The following is a 19668-nucleotide window of genomic DNA, read 5'->3' on the forward strand; positions in this document are numbered from 1 at the left end:
AATTACAAACCAATAACTGAAGGAAAGTGAAAAAATTCACAAATATGTGTAAATAACATGCTCTTAAGCAACCAATGAGTCAAAAGAAGAAATCACAAAGGAAATTAGAAAATATTTAGAGGTAAATGAAAATGAAACCATAATATACTAAAATAGGGGATGCAGATAAAGCAATGCTTCCAGGGAAATTTATGGCTGTAAATACCTATATTAAGAAAGAAGATCTCAAATTTATAACTAACTTTCTACCCTAAGAAACTAAAATAAGAGCAAACTGAACCCAAAGCAAGAAGAAGGAAGGAAATAATGAAGACTAATCAGAAATAAATATAAAGGAGAAAAGGAAAACAGTAGAGAAAATTATTGAAACCAAAACTTGGTTTTTTGAAACAATCAAGATAATTGATAGCTCTTTAGTTGTACTTACAAAGTAATAATAAATAGAGCAGATACAAATAACTAAAATCAAGAATGAAAGAGCATTATTACTGACCTTACAGAAATAAAAGAATTATAAGGGAATGCTATGAACAGTTGTATATCAAGAAATTAGATGCCTCATTTTCACAGCAATGATTTCTGTCATACACAGTAGAAATACCTCTATCAGGCAAAATAATCAGTACCAGACTTTTATGCATTTTTATTCATATTTCATATCATTACTGAAGATACTCTTGTCCCTCATGGAGACAAAACATTAATTATCAGTGAATTTACATATTTTAAAACTGTAGACAGAAAAATGTTATTGCTTAAATGCTGTTTTGTAAAAAAGTCAGCTTTGGGCTTCCCTGGTGGCACAGTGGATAAGGATCCACCTGCCAATGCAGGGGACATGGGTTCGAGCCCTGGTCAGGGAAGGTCCCACATGCCATGGAGCAACTAAGCCCATGTGCCACAACTACTGAGCCTGCGCTCTAGACCTCGTGAGCCACAACTACTGAGCCTGCATGCCACAGCTATTGGAGCCTGTGTGCCTAGAGCCCATGCTCCACAAGAAGAGAAGCCGCCACAGTGGAAGCCCGTGCACTGCAATGAAGAGTAGGCCCCGCTTGCCACAACTAGAGAAAGCCCATGTGCAGCAACAGAGACCCAATACAGCCAAAAATAAATTTATTTTTTTAAAAAAACTCAGCTTTGTTCTGTGTTTTACCCTCTTGATGATTTTGTCATATTAATGAAATGTGTATTCATTTAATTTTCACTTCATTTTCATATGAAAAATATAATTTTGTTGAAATTACTCTGGGCAAGAGAAATATATTTTTTTCAACATGAAAAACGTAAGTTTTAGAAGTAGGTTTTTTTGGTGTAAGAATAATTAGAAAGAGTTGCTAAAATACTGTATACAGGGAGTGGCTTTATCTAAAGCAGAAGTTTGTAATCTAGGGTCTATGGTTAGAATCTAGGACCTGAATAAGAAAAACCTGAATAAGAAAAAAATTACATGTTTTCACTAACCTCTATCAAAAATACAGCATTTTTCCAATTATTAATGTGGGCAACAAACCAAAGTAGTATTAGTGTTAATTGTGACTTTGTTACCAGTAGAAATCAGAAATATTTCTATATATTATTGTCATTACCGATATCTCAAATTTACCTTTATCAATGCTTCAGAATTTCAGGCAGTTGTTAAAAATACTGCTATAGTTTGTTATTTAATGCATCAATAAGGTACACATACCACTATATAAAAAGTTTGTTTTTAAACATCTTGATAATTTCTGTATAATGGATTTCTTTCCTTTTTTTTTTTTTTGCCAATTATTATTGCTTCTTTATTTCCTTTGGAAATTTACTTTTTTTTTCCCATGAAAGCATAACACATTTTAATGATATACTGAGCAAAAGTTAATATGGTTTTCCATTACATATCAGAACAGGCAAATCCTCTTGTCACTTATCTTTACTTTTTTTTTTTTTTAACATCTTTATTTGAGTATAACTGTTTTACAATAGTGTGTTAGTTTCTCCTTTACAACAAAGTGAATCAGTTATACATATACATATGTTCCCATAACTCTTCCCTCTTTTGTCACCCTCCCTCCCACCCTCCCTATCCCACCCCTCTAGGTGGTCACAAAGCACAGAGGTGAACTCCCTGTGCTATGCTGCAGCTTCCCACTAGCTATCTAATTTATATTTGGTAGTGTGTATATGTCCCTGCCACTCTCTCACATCGTCACAGCTTACCCTTCCCCCTCCCCATATCCTCAAGTCCATGCTCTAGTAGGTCTGTAATGGATTTCTTTTGTGATCCTATTTATTTTATATGTTTTGAAATTTTCTGAGATAGAGAGCCTATAAGATTCTCTAAATGGGCAAAGGAGTCCAAGGCACAGATAAAATTAAGGCCCTAATTTAAAAACACCTTGGTTGAATTAGAGAATTCTTATGTCTTAATATTAACTCTTTTTTTCTTTTGATCAGGTGTAGGTAATAGCAGTGAAGGTGGAAGAGGAAAGGCAGGTGCAAAACTTTTCCAAGATTTTCAGATGTTAAGTAGAATCTGGACTCATCCTTGGTGTTTGCAGCTGGACTACATTAGTAAAGAAAATAAGGTAAATCAACTAACCTAAAGTTGATCAAAAGGTATCTGTTGGAAGCAGAATAACTTTAGGGAAAAGGTTGATCTGTATAGACGTACTGTATATTCAAAAAAATTTTTTTTGGTACAGTAATACAACTTATTTTATTTCTAGTTAATTATTATATGTTTGAATGCATTGTGATTATGGAAGGAGTGTTAAATGTTAATCTTTAAAAAATTTAATGAAATATAGCTGATTTACAATGTTGTGTTAGTTTCAGGTGTACAGCAAAATGAATCAGTTATACGTATACAGATATCCACTCTTGTTTAGATTCTTTTACCATATAGGTCATAACAGAGTACTGAGTAGAGTTCCCCGTGCTATGCAGCCGGTCCTTATTAGCTATCTATTTTGTATATAGTAGTGTGTATATGTCAGTCCCAATCTCCCAATTTATCCCCCCCCCGCCGTCCCCCTGGTAACCATAAGATTGTTTTCTATATCTGTAACTGTTTCTGTTTTGTAAATGGGTTCATTTGTACCCTGTTTTTAGATTCCACATATAAGTGATATCATGTGATATATGTCCTCTAACTTACTTTACTCAGTATGACAATCTAGGTCCGTCTATGTTGCTGCAAATGGCATCGTTTCATTCTTTTTTATGGCTGAGTAATGTTCCGTTGTATATATGTATCACATCTTCTTTTTCCATTCGTCTGTTGATGGACATTTAGGTTGCTTCCATGTCCTGGCTTTTGTAAATAGTGCTGCAATGAACATTGTGATACATGACTCTATTTGAATTATGGTTTTCTAAGGATATATAACCAGTAGTGGGATTGCTGTGTCATATGGTAGCTCTATTTTTAGTTTTTTAAGGAAACTCCATACTGTTCTCCATAGTGGCTGTATCAATTTACATTCCCACCAACAGTGCAAAAGGATTCCTTTTCTCCACACCCTCTCCAGCATTTATTGTTTCTAGATTTTTTGATGATGGCCATTCTGACTGGTGTGAGATGATACCTCATTGAATTTTGATTTGCATTTCTCTAATGATTAGTGATGTTGAGCATCCTTTCATGTGTTTGTTGGCAATCTGTATATCTTCTTTGGAGAAATGTCTGTTTAGGTCTTCTGCCCATTTTTGGATTGGGTTGTTTGTTTTTTTTTTGATATTGAGCTGCATGAGCTGTTTGTGTATTTCGGAGATTAATCCCTTGTCAGTCGCTTCATTTGCAGATATTTTCTCCCATTCTGTGGGTTGTCTTTCTGTTTTGTGTATGGTTTCCTGTGCTGTGCAAAAGGTTTTAAGTTTCATTAGATCCCATTTGTTTATTTTTGTTTTTATTTTCATTACTGTAGGAAGTGGGTCAAAGAAGATCTTGCTGCAATTTATGCCAGAGTGTTCTGCCTATGTTTTCCTCTAAGAGTTTTTATAGTATCTGACCTTACACTTAAGTCTTTAATCCATTTTGAGTTTATCTTTTGTGTATCGTGTTAGAGAGTGTTGTAATTTCACTCTTTTACATGTATCTGTACAGTTTTCCCAGCACCACTTATTGAAGAGGCTGTCTTTTCTCCATTGTATATTCTTGCCTCCTTTGTCATAGATTAACATCTTGCATAACCATAGTAAAATGGTCAAAATTAAGAAATTAACATTGGGTTAGTACTATTAACTAAACAATAGACGTTAATTGGATTTCATCAGTTTTTGTACTTACATCCTTTTTCTTTTCCATGATTTAATCCAAGATTTCACATTTTATTTATTATTCATATCTATGATGTCTCCTTTATTTTTTCTAATCTATGATAGTTCTTCAGTTCTTCCTTATCTCATAACAATTAACTTATCCTTAAATGAAATAAACATAATTTCCAATGTAAATTGATATAAATTCTTAAAACATTCATCTTTTTTTTTCTCTAGGGATATTTTGATGAAGACAGTATGGATGAATTTATAGCTTCAGATTCTGAAGAAACCTCCATGAGTTTAAGCTCTGATGATTATACAAAGTAAATTGAATACTTTTTGTGCCCTGTGTTGACATGTTTAAAATCCCTACTTGCTGACCATCCTCTAATAATTGGCACTTGTATCTTTCCTGTGTTTTCATAGTACTTTGAATTTGTTCTTTTTTTTAGAAAGAAGAAAACAAAGGGGAAAAAGGGGAAAAAAGATAGTAGCTCAAGTGGAAGCGGCAGTGACAATGATGTTGAAGTGATTAAAGTCTGGAATTCAAGATCTCGAGGAGGTGGTGAAGGAAATGTGGATGAAACAGGAAACAATCCCTCGGTTTCTTTAAAACTGGAAGAAAGTGAGTCTGATAAATGTTGTGTTTATCATGGAACATTGATTTAGAAAATATGTCATTGTAATGTCAGTGCTGTTTCCAGTTATTAATTATCCTCACTAGTTGGCTCAAAGGAATGTCTTTCCTCAATTGGTAAGCATCTAGGATAATCAGATACAAGTAATAACAACAAATATTTGATGAATGTTGAATTACAGGCAAGCCATTGTGCTCTCTCTGGTATTTAAGAGGAAGGGAAAAAAGAAAAACTAGCATTTATTTACATGTATATGCCTAAACTCTGTATTATTTTCACTCCATGTGTTAGCTAATTTAATTCTTGAGCAGCCTCGCAGTGCTGTTAGATCTTTATTTTTATAAATGATTGGTAGAAGTGGGATTCAGACCTAGATATAGCCCATTTCAAACCTACCAGGGTAATTTCACTTAACTACTATATAAATAAGTGGAAGCATTTCAGATGATAAACTATGATTATAATTCATTTTATACAGTAAAACTAGTTTCATTGGTTTAGTCTTTTTCCTTTTTAATTCTTCATAATCTATATTTATTGTCTCTGCGTTTCCCTGTGTCAGGTACAGTTTGTGTCATCTGTTTCACTTTCTCTTTCTTTCTTTCTCTTGTGCATGAGTGTATACTCAGTGAAAGTCTTCTGTTGAACTTCCCAATGGTTAAAGTTATCTTTACTCATATCTACATTTGAAGGTTTAGTGTTGAGGCTCTGTATACTCCTAGTGCAGCCTGACTGGGTATAGGAACTCCAGTGCTGGGAACAAATATCTGAATATTTGAAATATCAAATATATAAAGACAAAACAGTGTAAATAACTCTAAATATGTTGCATTTGCAAATCATGGAGCAAAGGAGTAGAGACCATCTGAGAAGAGAGATGTGGATGCCAGCTAGGTGAATGATCCTATGCACAGACAAGCTTAGCTGGTCTCAGGCCTGTAGCTGAACAGATTTGGTGATTCCTTGATAAACATTTCTCTCTTCAGTACCTCCTTGGAATAGACAGATGGCAGCCTAACCACAGACCCTGGCTTACTTCTCTAAGAAATCAGGGGAATAGTAAAAATTAAATTATAAAATTTCTTTTCTTGTTTTTCTCTCCTGTTACCCCATAAAGGCAGTTTATTATCAGCATTCATCTTCCAACTAGATTTAAAGTATGCTTTTCTAAGAGTAGTAAAGGAATGGTTATGGTTTAATTTAAGTAGTGGGAAGCTTCTGTTATCTCCTCCCCTGGTCTACTGACCTGCATTTTCACTTAAGTTCTCCTCAGTCTCTCATCTCATAATTAGAAATAAATAGCTTAAAGTTTATGTGTTCCTGGGAATGATTTTCTTGAAATATTCTTGTTAAATTTTTCTCATAACTTATGGTTAAGAGAAAAGAGAGAGTAGACTAACCAGTGTGTCTCATACTGTGCTCTAAATGGATTACATAAAAGTATGCTGAGGTATTGATGTGTTCATCAGTTGGAACTATAGATGGGGTCTTATGCAGCTGGGTCACCTTCAGAAATGAATAGCATCTTCCAGTTTTCCTGGTGTGCTATTGTAAGTACTATCGCTTTCCATATATGCCATAATACGAAAAAGTTTGAAAAGAACTGGAGCAGAGAGTAGGTTGCTACATATTACGAACTTAAAAGCAGACAGGGAAGGCTGTGGGTTCCAAATGGCAAACTTTGCCTACTTCTCTATTGTGTTTGTTTCATTTTAGCTCTGTGCAGTCAAATAGAAGTCATTCATATATGAATGTATTTTTTATTTATTTCAGCTATCTACATGTATAGTTGATCAGAAACATTTTCTACAACAAATAGATGATAAAAATCTATTTTTGTTCTTTAGATCTAGATTAACTCTATATAAGGCTGAGTAGATCGTAACACATGATCATATATACCTGGTGCTGTGTAAGTGTTAAAAAGAAATCACTTTTTTTTTTTTTTTGCCATGCTGTGTGGCTTGTGGGATCTTAGTTCCCTGACCAGAGATCCAGCCTTGGACCCGGCAGTGAAAGCTCCGAGTCCTAACCGCTGGATCGCCAGGGAATTCCCCTTGCAAATCACTTTCTTATAGTAAATGTAAGAAAACCTAAATAGGAAGTATTAAAGATCCAAAATGTTGCACTTGGAAATTGAAATGGATATTAAATAAGTAGATGGCTATAACTGAGCTATGATTTTCACTGCATATTTCACTTTCACTTCAGAGTTTATGCTTAATTCTTTTGCAGTAGCTTTCTGAACTTTTTGAGAAGCAACACCTTGAATAAGTCATTTAAGTTTACCTTACAGCATCCACATCTCTGTGTTTTAGTTTAGTATCGTATTAGGACATTTTATGATGAGGAAATGACTGTATATAAACTACTTCAAAATATTTGATTTATTATTTCAGCATAAGCATACCTTGTTTTATTGCACTTCACAGATACTGTGTTTTTCACAAATTGAAGGTTTGCGGCAACCCTGTGTTAAGCAAGTCTATCAGCACCATTTTTCCAACAGCAATCGTTCACTCCATATCTGTGTGTCACATTTTGTAATTCTGACAATATTTGAAACTTTTTTGTTATTATTATGTTTGTTATGGTGATCTGTGGTCAGTCATCTTTGATGTTACTATTGTAATTCTTTTGGGGAGCCATGAACTGCACCCATGTAAGACAGGCAAATTAATTGATAAATTTTGTGTTGTGTGGATTCTGACTGATCCACCAACTGGCCTTTCCCCTGTCTCTCTTCCTCTCCTCAGTCCTCCCTATCCCCTAAGACACAACAATATTGAAATCAGGCCAATTAATAACACTACAATGGTCTCTAAGTGTTCAAGTGAAAGGAAGACTTGCTTGTCTCTCACTTTAAATAAAAAGCTAGAAATGATTAAGCTTAGTGAGTAAGCCATGTCAAAAGCCAAGATAGACCAAAACTAGGCCTCTTTGCCAAACAGTTAGCCAAGTTGTGAATTCAAAGGAAAAGTTCTTGAAGGAAATTAAAAGTGCTATTCCAGTGAACACATAAATGATAAGAAAGTGAAACAGCTTTATTTCTGATATGGAGAAAGTTGTTGTGGTCTGGATAGAAGATCAAACCAGCCACAACATTCTCTTAAGCCAAAGCCTAATCCAGAGTAAGGCTTAGCTCTCTTCAATTGTATGAAGGCTGAGAGAGGTGGGGAAGCTGTAGAAGAAAAGTTTGAAGCTAATGGAGGTTGGTTCCATGAGGTTTAAGGAAAGAAGCCATCTCCATAACATAAAAGTGCAAGGTGAAGCAGCATGTGGTGATATAGAAGCTGCAGCAGGTTATCCAGAGGATCTAGCTAAGATAATTCAAGAAGGTGGCTACACTAAACAACAGGTTTTCAGTGTAGACAAAACAGCCTTCTATTGGAAGAAGATGCCATCTAGGGCTTTCATAGCTGGAGAGGAGAAGTCGATGCCTAGCTTCGAAGATTCAAAGAATAGGCTAAGTCTCTTATTAGGAGCTATTATAGCTGGTGACTTCAAGTTGAAGCCAGTGCTCATTTACCATTCTGAAAATCCCAAGGCCCTTAAGAATTATGCTAAATCTGCTCTGCCTGTGCTCTATAAATGGAACAACAAAGCCTGGATGGCCTCACATCTGTTTACAGCATGGTTTACTGAGTATTTTAAGCTCACTGTTGAGACCGACTGGTCAGAAAAAAAAAAAGATTCCTTTCAAAATATTTCTGCTCATTGACAGTAATTCTAAAATATTACTGCTCTCGGTCACCCAAGAGCTCTGATGGAGATGTACAACGAGATTAATGTTTTCAAGCCTGCTAACTAACACAGCATCCATTCTGCAGCCTATGGATCAAGGAGTCATTTCAACTCTCAAGTCTTATTATTTAAGAAGTACACTTTGTAAGGCTATGGCTGCCATGGACAGTGATTCCACTGATGGATCTGGGCAGAGTCAATTGAAAACCTCCTGGAAAGGATTCACCATTCTAGGTACCATTAAAAACATTCGTGATTCATAGGAAGAGGTCAAAATATCAACATTAACAGGAGTTGGGAAGCAGTTGATTCCAACCCTCATGGATGACTTTGAGGGGTTCAAGTCTTCAGGGTAGGAAGTCACTGTTGATGTGGTGGAAATAGCAAGATAACTAGAATTAGAAGTGGAGCCTGAAGATGTGACTGAATTGCTGCAATCTCATGATAAAACTTTAATGGGTGAAGAGTTGCTTCTTATGGATGAGCAAAGAGAGTGGTTTCTTGAGATGGAATCTGCTCCTGGCAAAGATGCTGTGAAGATGGTGGAAATGACAACAGCGGATTTAGAACATTTAATAAACTTAGTTGATAAATCCATTGCAGGGTGTGAGAGGATTGACTCCCATTTTGAAAGAAGTTCTACTGTGGGTAAAATGCTGTCACACAGCATTGCATGCTACAGAGAGATCATTCATGAAAGGAAGAGCCATTATCAATGCAGCAAACTTCATTGTTGTCTTATGTTAAGAAATTGCCACAGCCACCCCAGTCATCAGCAGCCACCACCCTGACCAGTCAGCAGCCAGCAACATGGAGGCAAGACCCCTCACCAGCAGAGATTATGACTTGCTTCAGCAAGACGATGCAAGCATTTTTTTAGTAATAAAGTATTTTTAAATTAAGGTATGTACATTGTTTTTTAAGACATAATGTTATTGTACACTTAGTAGACTACAGAATAGTGTAGACCTAACTTTTTTATGTAGTGGGAAACCAAAAAATTTGTGTGACTCGCTTTATTGTGATATTCGCTTTATTGTGATGGGCTGGAACCAAACCTGCAACATCTCTGAGGTATGCCTGTGTTTTCAGAGTAAGCTTTATCAGTGAGCATTTATATTTGAAAACAAACATAGAGTGGACTTGGAAAGGTTGTGGCACAGGAAGACCCTATGCTCACCTCCTCCCCTGAGCACAGTGATCTACACCTAAACACAACTCATTTCCTCTTGAAGACCTGGGGGCTGAATGAACTGGTGCTGCCAATAGAAGAACCACATAGAAACTGGTAGGAAAGTCAGAGACACGGTATCCATGGGAACCCCTCTTCTTTCGCAGTGATCTACAGTAGGCAGATGGATTGCTGAGGGATCCAAATGCAGACACACTCACCCTGGGACACAGTGAAAAAAAACTTTAAAGGCACCTACAGTATATGTAAAGGAAATCTGTTTCCTAACCCTAGAGTTTCTGCCAAAATGACAGGGAACTATTGGAGCCCTTGCCTGGGTAGGAGGCACTGGTGATCACTATTGTTTGGAGTTCCCTCCCCAGACTCCTCCTGCCCCATATCTGCTCCAGCTCCAGCTACCCCATCAAGGCAGCCTATGGCCCAACACTCTTCAGGGACTGCCCCTGGACCAGGTCCTCTCCAGCTCCAGCTATCCTCCTAAGGCAGCCTTGGGTGCAGTACTTCACAGGGGGCTGCCCCTGGACTGGGCCCTCCTCCAGGTTCTGTGGTCCCACCAGGGCAGCCTTGGGCATAGTGGTCCCCAGGGATTAACCCCACCTGGTGCCTACTGCAGCCCCACCTGGCCTGCCAAAGCCTCTAGGCACAAGTAGTCTACACAGGGAATGTTCCCACACAAGGCCTCTTCTTCAAGATCAGGGGAGGTAGCTGTTTCATCTAATTTATAGAAACACAAAAGAAGATCAAAGTAATGAGATAGAGGAATATGGTCCAAACAAAGTAACAAAATAAAACCCCAGGAAGAAATAAACCCTAATGAAACAGATAAGTAGTTTACCTGATAAAAGAGTTCAAAGAAACAGTCATAAGGGTGCTCACGAAACTCAGGGGACGATTGGAGGAACTCAGTGAGAACTTTAACAAAGACTTAGAAAATGTAAGAAAGAATCAGAACTCAATACAGTAACTGAAATAAAAAATACACTAGAGGGAAGCAGAGGCAGATGAGATGATACAGAAGGGATAAGTAATCTGGTAGATAAAATAGTAGAAATCACCCCATAAGAATAGCAACAAGAAGGAAGAATTTTTAAAAATGAAAGTTTAAGGGACCTCTGTGAAACATCAACCATACTAATATTTATATTGTAGGGGTCCCAGAAGGAGAAGAGGGAAAGGGACAGAAAACTTATTTGAAGAAATAATGGCGGAAAACATCATACCTAGGGAAGGAAACAGACACCCATGTACAGGAAGCATAGATATCCTAAACAAGATGAACCCAAAGAGACCCATACCAAGATACATCATAATTAAAATGGCAGAAGTTTAAGAATAAAAGAATTTTAAAGACAGCAAGAGAAAGACAGCAAGAGAAAAACAGCTAATCATATACAAGGGAAACCACATAAGCCTATCAGCTGATTTTTAAAGTAGAAACTTTGTGGGCCAGATAGGAGGAGTGCCATGATGTATTTAAAGTGCTGGGAGGATAAAAACTTACAGTCAAGAACACTGTACCTGGCAAGGTTATCATTTAGACTTGAAGGGGAGATAAGGAGTTTTTCAGACAAGCAAAAACGGAAGGAGTTCATCACCAATAAACTGGCCTTATGGGCTTCCCTGGTGGTGCAGTGGTTGAGAGTCTGCCTGCCGATGCAGGGGACGCGCGTTCGTGCCCTGGTCTGGGAAGATCCCACATGCCGCGGAGCGGCTGGGCCCATGAGCCATGGCCACTGAGCCTGTGCATCCGGAGCCTGTGCTCTGCAACAGGAGGCCACAACAGTGAGAGGCCCGCGTACCAAAGGGGGTAAAAAAAAAAAAAAAAAAAAAAACTGGCCTTACAAGAAATATTAAAGGGTTTTCTTTAAGGGGAAAAGAAAAGATCACAACTGAAAATAAGAAAATACATGAAAGGAAAAAAAATCACTGGTGAAGGAGAATATATAGTAAAGGAATTGAATCAGTCACTTTAAAAAGCTAGTATGAAAAAAAAGCTAGTATGAAGGTTTAAAGACAAGTAGTAAAAAAAAATCAGCTATAACTAAAGTAAGTAGTTAAGGGATACACAAAATAAGAAGAATAAAATATAATGACAAAAAATAAAACGTGACAGCCGAGTAAAAATGGAGTGCTTTTTTTTTGATTGATTGACAGGAAAGTAGGATTTATTGGTGGGCATGAGCAAGGAATGGACAACAACACCAAGGCTCTTGTGAGTGCAGGGCCTGCCATTTGTCCAAGGGGCCGTGATTAAGGATGTATTTAACCCCACAGCCAACTGGGATAAGTCACTTTTCTGCCACCACATGTTCAAATTCATTGACTTTAAACTTAGTAAATCCCCACTCTTGGACATGTGAATCTTCTGGTGGCCAGGGAACTTGAACTTGGCCCTGTTTAGGGCCTCAACCACATGATCCTTGTTCTTCAGCTTGGTGGGGATGGACATGATGACTTAACAAGTGTGTACTGTGGCCACTGTGCCCTGGGGCTTTCCAGAGGCACCCTACATACCTACCCAGAGCTTGTCAGCCTCAGCACAGGACAAAGTCTTGTTGATGTGGATGATGTAGAAGGAGTGGAGATGCGTTTGGATGTGAAAACCATCTTTGCCACAGCTTTTCACGGTGTACTTGTTGGCACAAATATGGGCAGCCTCCAGTGGAGAACTGCTCATACTCATTTGACACCATGTAGCCACAGAGTGGGAACTTTTGCCTTCTTCTACCCCAAGTCAAAGATGTGGATCTTGGCATCAGGGTCACCTTGGCAGAAGCAAGACTCTGGGTACAGATTGTTCTTACAATACTAGTAATACCAGGTGGGGCAGCAGCCCATGGTGACAACAAGATTTTCAGAGGCATGCTGAAGGGAAAGAGCAAAACATAGTGCTTTTAGAATGCCTTCAAACTTAAAGTGACTGTCAGCTTAAAATAATTGGGTATATATACAGGTTGATGTATATACACATACATACATACACACACCTCATGATAACCACAAATCGAAAAGACATACAATGGATACACAAAAAATAAAGAGAAAGGGATCCAAACATAAAACTAAAGGAATCTATCAAATGATAAGGGAAGAAATAAAGAGAGTAAGACTGGAACAGAGAAGAACTAAAAATACAACCAGAAAACAAGTAAAACAAATGGCAATAAGTATATACCTGCCAATAATTATTTTAAATGTGAATAGACTAAATGCTCCAATCAAAAGACATAGGTTAGCTGAATGGATAAAAAAGCATGACCCATCTATATGCTGCCTGTAGGAGAGTCACCTCAGGTCTAAAGACACACATAAACTGAAAGTGAGAGGATAGAAAAAGATATTCCATGCAAATTGAAAAGTAAAGAATTCTGGGGTAGCAATACTCATGTCAGACAAAATAGACTTTTAAACAAAAACTATAACAAAAGACAAGGAAGAGAATGCCATAGTGTTAATGGGGTCAATCCAAACAAGAGGATATAACATTTGTAAATATTCATGCACCCAACATAGGAGTGTCTAAATATATAAAGTATCAGTGGAAATAAAGGGAGAAATTGACAGTGATACAGTAATAATAGGGGACTTTAATACCCCAATTACATCAATGGATAGATCATCTAGACAGTAAATCGGTAAGGAAACACTGGCCTTAAATCTGGTATTTGAGCGGATGCATTTAATAGCTAAATATAGAACTTTTCATTCAAAAGCAGCAGAATACATCTTCTTTTCAAGTGCACATGGAACATTCTCCAGGATAGATCACGTTAGGTCACAAAATGGAACATTCTCCAGGATAGATCACACGTTAGGTCACAAAACAAGTCTTAATAAATTTTAAAAGATTGAAATCATATCAAGCATCTTTTCAGATCACAGTGGTATGAAACTAGAAATCAAGGACAAGAAAAAAACTGGAAAAAGCAATAATATGGGGAGGCTAAAAATCATGCTACTAAACAAGCAATAGATCAACAAAGAAACGAAAGGAAATGAAAAAATGCTTTGAGACAAATGAAAATGGAAACACACCATTACAAAATCTATGGGATGCAGCAGAAGCAGTTCTGAGAGGAAAGTTCATAGTGGTACAGGCCTACTAGAAGAAATAAGAAAAATGTCAAATAAACCATGTAAAGGTACATTTAAAGGAACAAGAAGAAGAGTGACAGGCAAAGCCCAAAGTTTGTGAAAGGAACCTAATAATGAAGATCAAAGTGGAAATAACTGAAGTTGAGTCTTTTAAAAAAAAGGAAAATTCAATGAAACTAATAAGTGTTGTTTCTTTGAAAAGATAAACAAAATCAAATATTTAGCCAGACTCATCAAGAGAGAGAGCCCAAATAAATAAAATCAGAAATGAAAGAGGAGAAGATACAACCAACACCACCAAAATACAAAGGATCATAAGAGACTACTATGAACAATTGTGTGGCAACAAATTAGACAGCCTGGGAGAAATGGATAAATACCTAGAAATGCACAATTTTCCAAGACTGAATCATGAAGAAATAGAAAATCTGAATAGATCTATTACTAGTAATGATATTGAATCTGTATTTTAAAAACAAAAGTCCAGGTCCAGATGGTTTCACAGGTGAATTATCTCAAACATTTAAAGAAGAGTAAGTACCTATTCTTCTCAAAATATTCCAAAAAGTGAAAAGGAATGAACACTTCCAAACTCATTTTATGAGGCCAGTGTTACCCTGATACCAGAATGAGACAAAGACAACCACCAAAACAATAGTCTACAGGCTAATGTTCCTGATGAACACAGATGCAAACATCTGTAACAAAATATTAGCAAACTGAATGGTAAAATGCATTAAAAGGGTCATACACCATGATCAATGATATTTATCACAGAGGTACGAGGATGGTCTAACATCTGTAAATCAATCAATATGATACACCACATTAATAAAACAAAGGATAAACATCAAATGATCATCTTAGTAGATGTAGGAAAAGCATTTGATAAAATTCAACATCAATTTATGATGAAAACTTTCAACAGAGTGGGTACAGACAGAACATATCTCATCATAGTAAAAGCCACTTATGAAAAACCCACAGGTAATATACTCAGTGTTGAAAAGCTGAAAGCTTTTCCTCTAAGATCAGGAACAAGACAAGGATATGGACTCTCACTAGTTTTTTTCAATATAGTATTGGAAGTCCTGGCCCCAGCCATTAGGCAAGAAAAAGGGAAAAAGCATCCAGATTGGAAAGGAAGCAGTAAAACTGTCACTATTTGCAGGTGACATGATACTATATGTAGAAAACCCCAAAGACTCTACAAAAAAACTATTAGAACTAATAAATTCAGTAAAGTTTCAGCATAAAAAAATATACGGAAACCTGTTGCATTTCTGTACACTAGTAATGAACTAGCAGAAAGAGAAATTAAGAAAACTTTCCCATTTACAATTGCATCAAAAAGAATAAAATATCTAGGTTTAAATTTAACCAAGGCACAAGACGTATACTCTGAAAACTATGAGATATTGAGGAACAAAATGGAAGATGACACAAAAATAATGGAAATATACTTTGTGCTTATGTATTGGAGAGTCAATATCATTAAAATGTTGATACTACCAAAAGTCATCTATAGATTCAATGTAATTCCTGTCAGAATACCAGTGGCATTTTTGACTGAATGAAAACAATGCTAAACTTTGTATGGAACAGAAAAGATCCCGAATAGCCAAAGCAATCTTGAGAAAGAAGAACAAAGCTGGAGATAACATGCTTCCAGACTTGAAATTATACTACAAAGCTGTAGTAGTCAAAACAGTATAGTACTAGCACAAAAACGGACACATAGGTAAATGGAACACAGTAGCAAATTCAGAAATAAACTGAAGCTCATATGTTCAATTAATCTACAACAAAGAAGGAAGGAACATACAGTGGGGAAAAGACAGTCTCTTGAAATAAAATAGTGTTGGGAAAACTGGACAGCTGTATGCAAAAGAATGAAACTGGACCACTTTCTTACACCATATACAAAAAGAAACTCAAAATGGATTAAAGACTTAAATGTAAGACCTTAAACTTTAAAATTCCTAGATGAAAACAGGCAGTACGCTCTTTGACATGGGTCTTAGAAATATTTTTTTTTAATCTGTTTCCTCAGGCAAGGGCAACAAAAGTAAAATTAAACAAATGAGACTACATCAAAGTAGTCCCATTTGTTTTATGGGACTAAATGAAGAATATATTTGCATGTGATATATCCTATAAGGGGTTGATATCCAAAATATATAAATAACTCATACAACTCAATATCAAAAAACAACCCAATTAAAAACTGGGCAGAGAACCTTAATAGACATTTTTCCAAAGAAGACATGCAGATGGTCAACAGGAACATGGGAAGGCCTTCAACATCACTAATCATCAGCAGAATGCAAATCAAAAGCACAGTGAGATACAAACTCATACCTGTCAGAATGGCTGTTATCAAAAAGCAAGAAACAGGGCTTCCCTGGTGGCGCAGTGGTTGAGAATCCGCCTGCCGATGCAGGGGACACGGGTTTGTGCCCCCGTCCGGGAAGATCCCACATGCCGCGGAGCGGCTGGGCCTGTGAGCCATGGCCGCTGAGCCTGTGCGTCTGGAGCCTGTGCTCCACAATGGGAGAGGCCACAACAGTGAGAGGCCTGTGTACCACAAAAAAAAAATAAAATAAAATAAAGCAAGAAACAGCAAGTGTTGGTGAAGATGTGGAGAAAAGGGTACTGTTGTGCACTATTGGTGGGAATGTAAATTGTTGCAGCTATTATGAAAACCATGGAGGTTCCTCAAAAAATTAAAAGTAGAACTACCATATGCCATATGATGCAGCATTTCCACTTCTGGGTATTTATCTGAAGTATACAAACACACTAATTTGAAAATATATGTGTACTCTCATGTTCGTTGCAGCACTGTTTACAGTAGCCAAGATATGGAAGCAACGTAAGTGTCCATCAGTAGATGAATGGATAAAGAAGGTGTGTGTGTGTGTGTGTGTGTGTGTGTGTGTGTAATGGAATACTACTCAGCTATAAGAAAGAATGAATCTTGCCTTTATGGCAATGTGTATCAACCTGCAGGGTATTATGGTAAGTAAAATAAGTCAGACCAAGAAAAACAAAGACTGTATGATTTAACTTATATGTGGAATGTAAAAAACAAAACTAACGAACAAACAAAACTAAATAGGAACAGACTCGTCGATATCTAGAGCAAACTGGTGGTTGGCAGAAGGGGGTGTATCTTGGGGGGATGGATGAAATAGGTAAAGGGAGTTAAGTGGTACAAAATTCCAGCTATAAAATTAATAAGTCACAGGCATTTAATGTGCACATAGGGAATGTAGTCAGTAATATTGTAAAATATGGTGATGGATGATAACTGGTCTTATTGTGGTTATCATTGCATACTGTATAAAAACATCTAATCACTATGTGGTGCACCTGAAGCTATTAATATAATATTGTATGTTAATTGTAACGCAATTGAAAAACAAAATGTATATAATTTATTGTATGGATATAATCTTTTGTGATAGAATCTTGGTATATGATGTAGGACCATAATATTAGCATTAACATACCATATTTATTCGTTCAACAAATGTTTATTGTGTTCTTACTATGTGCCTGGGATAGCTCAAGAAGCTTGGGTTATATCAATGTGCAAAATATACTTATGGAGTTTACCATTCTACTAGTACTACTATTTATACATATAATATTTTAATGATAGTCTACCTTTATTTCTAAAACTACAGTGTAGGTTTTTTAAAATTTATTTATTTATTTTTGGCTGCGTTGGGTCTTCATTGCTGCGCGCAGGCTTTCTCTAGTTGCAGTGAGTGGGGCTCTTGTTGCGGTGGCTTCTCTTGTTGCGGAGCACAGGCTCTAGGCATGCGGGCTTCAGTAGTTGTGGTACGCGGGCTCAGTAGTTGTGGCTCGTGGGCTCTAGAGTGCAGGTTTAGTAGTTATAGTGCACGGCCTTAGTTGCTTTGCAACATGTGGGATCTTCCCAGACCAGGGCTTGAACTCGTGTCCCCTGAATTGGCAGGTGGATTCTTAACCACTGCACCACCAGGGAAGCCCTACAGTGTAGTTTTTTAAGGAATCTCCATACTGTTCTCCAAGTGGCTGTATGAATTTACATTCCCACCAATAGTGTAAGAGAGTTCCTTTTTCTCCACACCCTCTCCAGCATTTATTATTTGTAGACTTTTTGATTATGGCTATTCTGACTGGTGTGAGGTGATGGAGGTTCCTTAAAAAACTAAAAAATAGAGATACCATATGATCCTGCAGTCCCAGTCCCAGGCATATATCCAGAGAAGAACATAATTCACAAAGATACATGCACCCCAGTGTTCATTGCAGCACTATTTACAATAACCAAGACATGAAAGGAACCTAAATGTCCATCAACAAATGAATGGATAAAGAAGATGTGGTGTGTGTTTGCGTGTGTGTATGTGTGTGTGTGTATATACATAAACACACACATACATATGTATACAGTGAAATATTACTCAGCCATAAAAAAAGAATGAAATAATGCCATTTGCAGCAGTATGGATGGACCTAGAGATTATCATACTAAGTGAAGTAAGTCAGAAAGAGAAAGACAAATACCATATGATGTCATTTATATGTGGAAGATCAAAAAAGAAAAATGAACTTATATACAAAACAGAAATAGACCCACAGACAGAAAACAAACTTATGGTTACCAAAGGGGAAAGGGGAGGAGGGATAAATTAGTTTGGGATTAACATATACACTACTATATATAAAACAGATGATCAACAAGGACCTACTGTATGGCACAGGGAACTATACTCAATATTTTGTAATAACCTATAAGGGAAAAGAATCAGAAAAAGAATATATATATATATATATAACTAAATCACTTTACTGTACATCTGAAACTAACACAACATAGTAAATTAACTGCACTTCAGTTTTTAAAAAAGGTAAGAGATAAGGGGTGAGGTGGTAGCCTGAAAAGGGGGTGGAGTCAGGAAAGAGATTCAGTTTTAGGAGGTGGTAAGAAGTATCTCTGATTCTTTGGTTCTGCTGGTCTTCTACTTTGGGATACATTTTGAAGACAGTGATGATGGTGATTGATTAATTGATTGATAGATGAATTTATAGCCTAATTCTTTCAGTCATTCTATTGATTCAAAAATACCTGGTGCATATCAATGTGCTGACACCAGAAATCAAAGGAAAAGCAAAGGGGCCTGATCTTCAGAGGTGCTTGGTCTGGTGGGGAATGTTCTTCACTAGACTGGCAAATATGTTGCATTTCCAATAGCACCACTGGGTCTAGTAAGCATAGAAACATCTGTGCTACCTAAACGGGATGGGGAGAGTATTTTTTAAGTTGCATTTAACAATAATCTGCATTTCCAATGACTCCTCCCAATATTCTTGTGTAGTAGAATTCTGGTATAAAATAAAGTTCAAAAAAAAAAGTTCGTTATTATAAGAAAAAAAACTACAGTGTATCTTGCTGCAAATATGGTGTTTAAATATATATTTAGATTGCTTGAAGAAATTAGGGGTAAAAGTGTTGCTTTCTATTTGTTTGTATTTCCTTTGCGCCTTGCCTTGTAAGCATTTTTTGATATCCAGAGTGGATATTTAGAAGTGGCTTTGATTTATTAATTCACTGTTACTTGTCATGTATGCATACACAATACAGAGTTATAACAGAAGGAATGATTAATCCATGTCGATGATGAAGTAAGAATATTCAGCATGAAATATCTATTTGTAGGTTTTAATTATTTATTCAGGATATTTATGAACTGGAGTAGC

General features: G+C 36.7%; 1 protein-coding gene and 1 pseudogene across 22 annotated transcripts in view; one reads left to right on the forward strand and one right to left on the reverse strand.

Moving 5' to 3' along the window:
• ATRX (ATRX chromatin remodeler) overlaps window positions 1-19668 on the forward strand; it is a 253199-nt gene that overhangs the window by 160555 nt on the left and 72976 nt on the right. For all 22 annotated transcript variants that reach the window (XR_010838695.1, XM_059050734.2, XM_059050736.2 and 19 more), the window contains 3 exons: window positions 2437-2567; window positions 4480-4568; window positions 4698-4870. Coding sequence is in view for 21 of the 22 variants with exons in the window: in XM_059050734.2 (XP_058906717.1) it covers window positions 2437-2567; window positions 4480-4568; window positions 4698-4870 (393 nt within the window). In the remaining variant the exon portion in view is untranslated. The remainder of the gene's footprint in view (window positions 1-2436; window positions 2568-4479; window positions 4569-4697; window positions 4871-19668) is intronic.
• On the reverse strand, window positions 11985-19153 carry LOC136793448 (large ribosomal subunit protein uL16-like; annotated as a pseudogene).

Source organism: Kogia breviceps, chromosome X, assembly GCF_026419965.1.
Source record: "Kogia breviceps isolate mKogBre1 chromosome X, mKogBre1 haplotype 1, whole genome shotgun sequence".
Lineage (NCBI taxonomy): Eukaryota > Metazoa > Chordata > Mammalia > Artiodactyla > Physeteridae > Kogia > Kogia breviceps.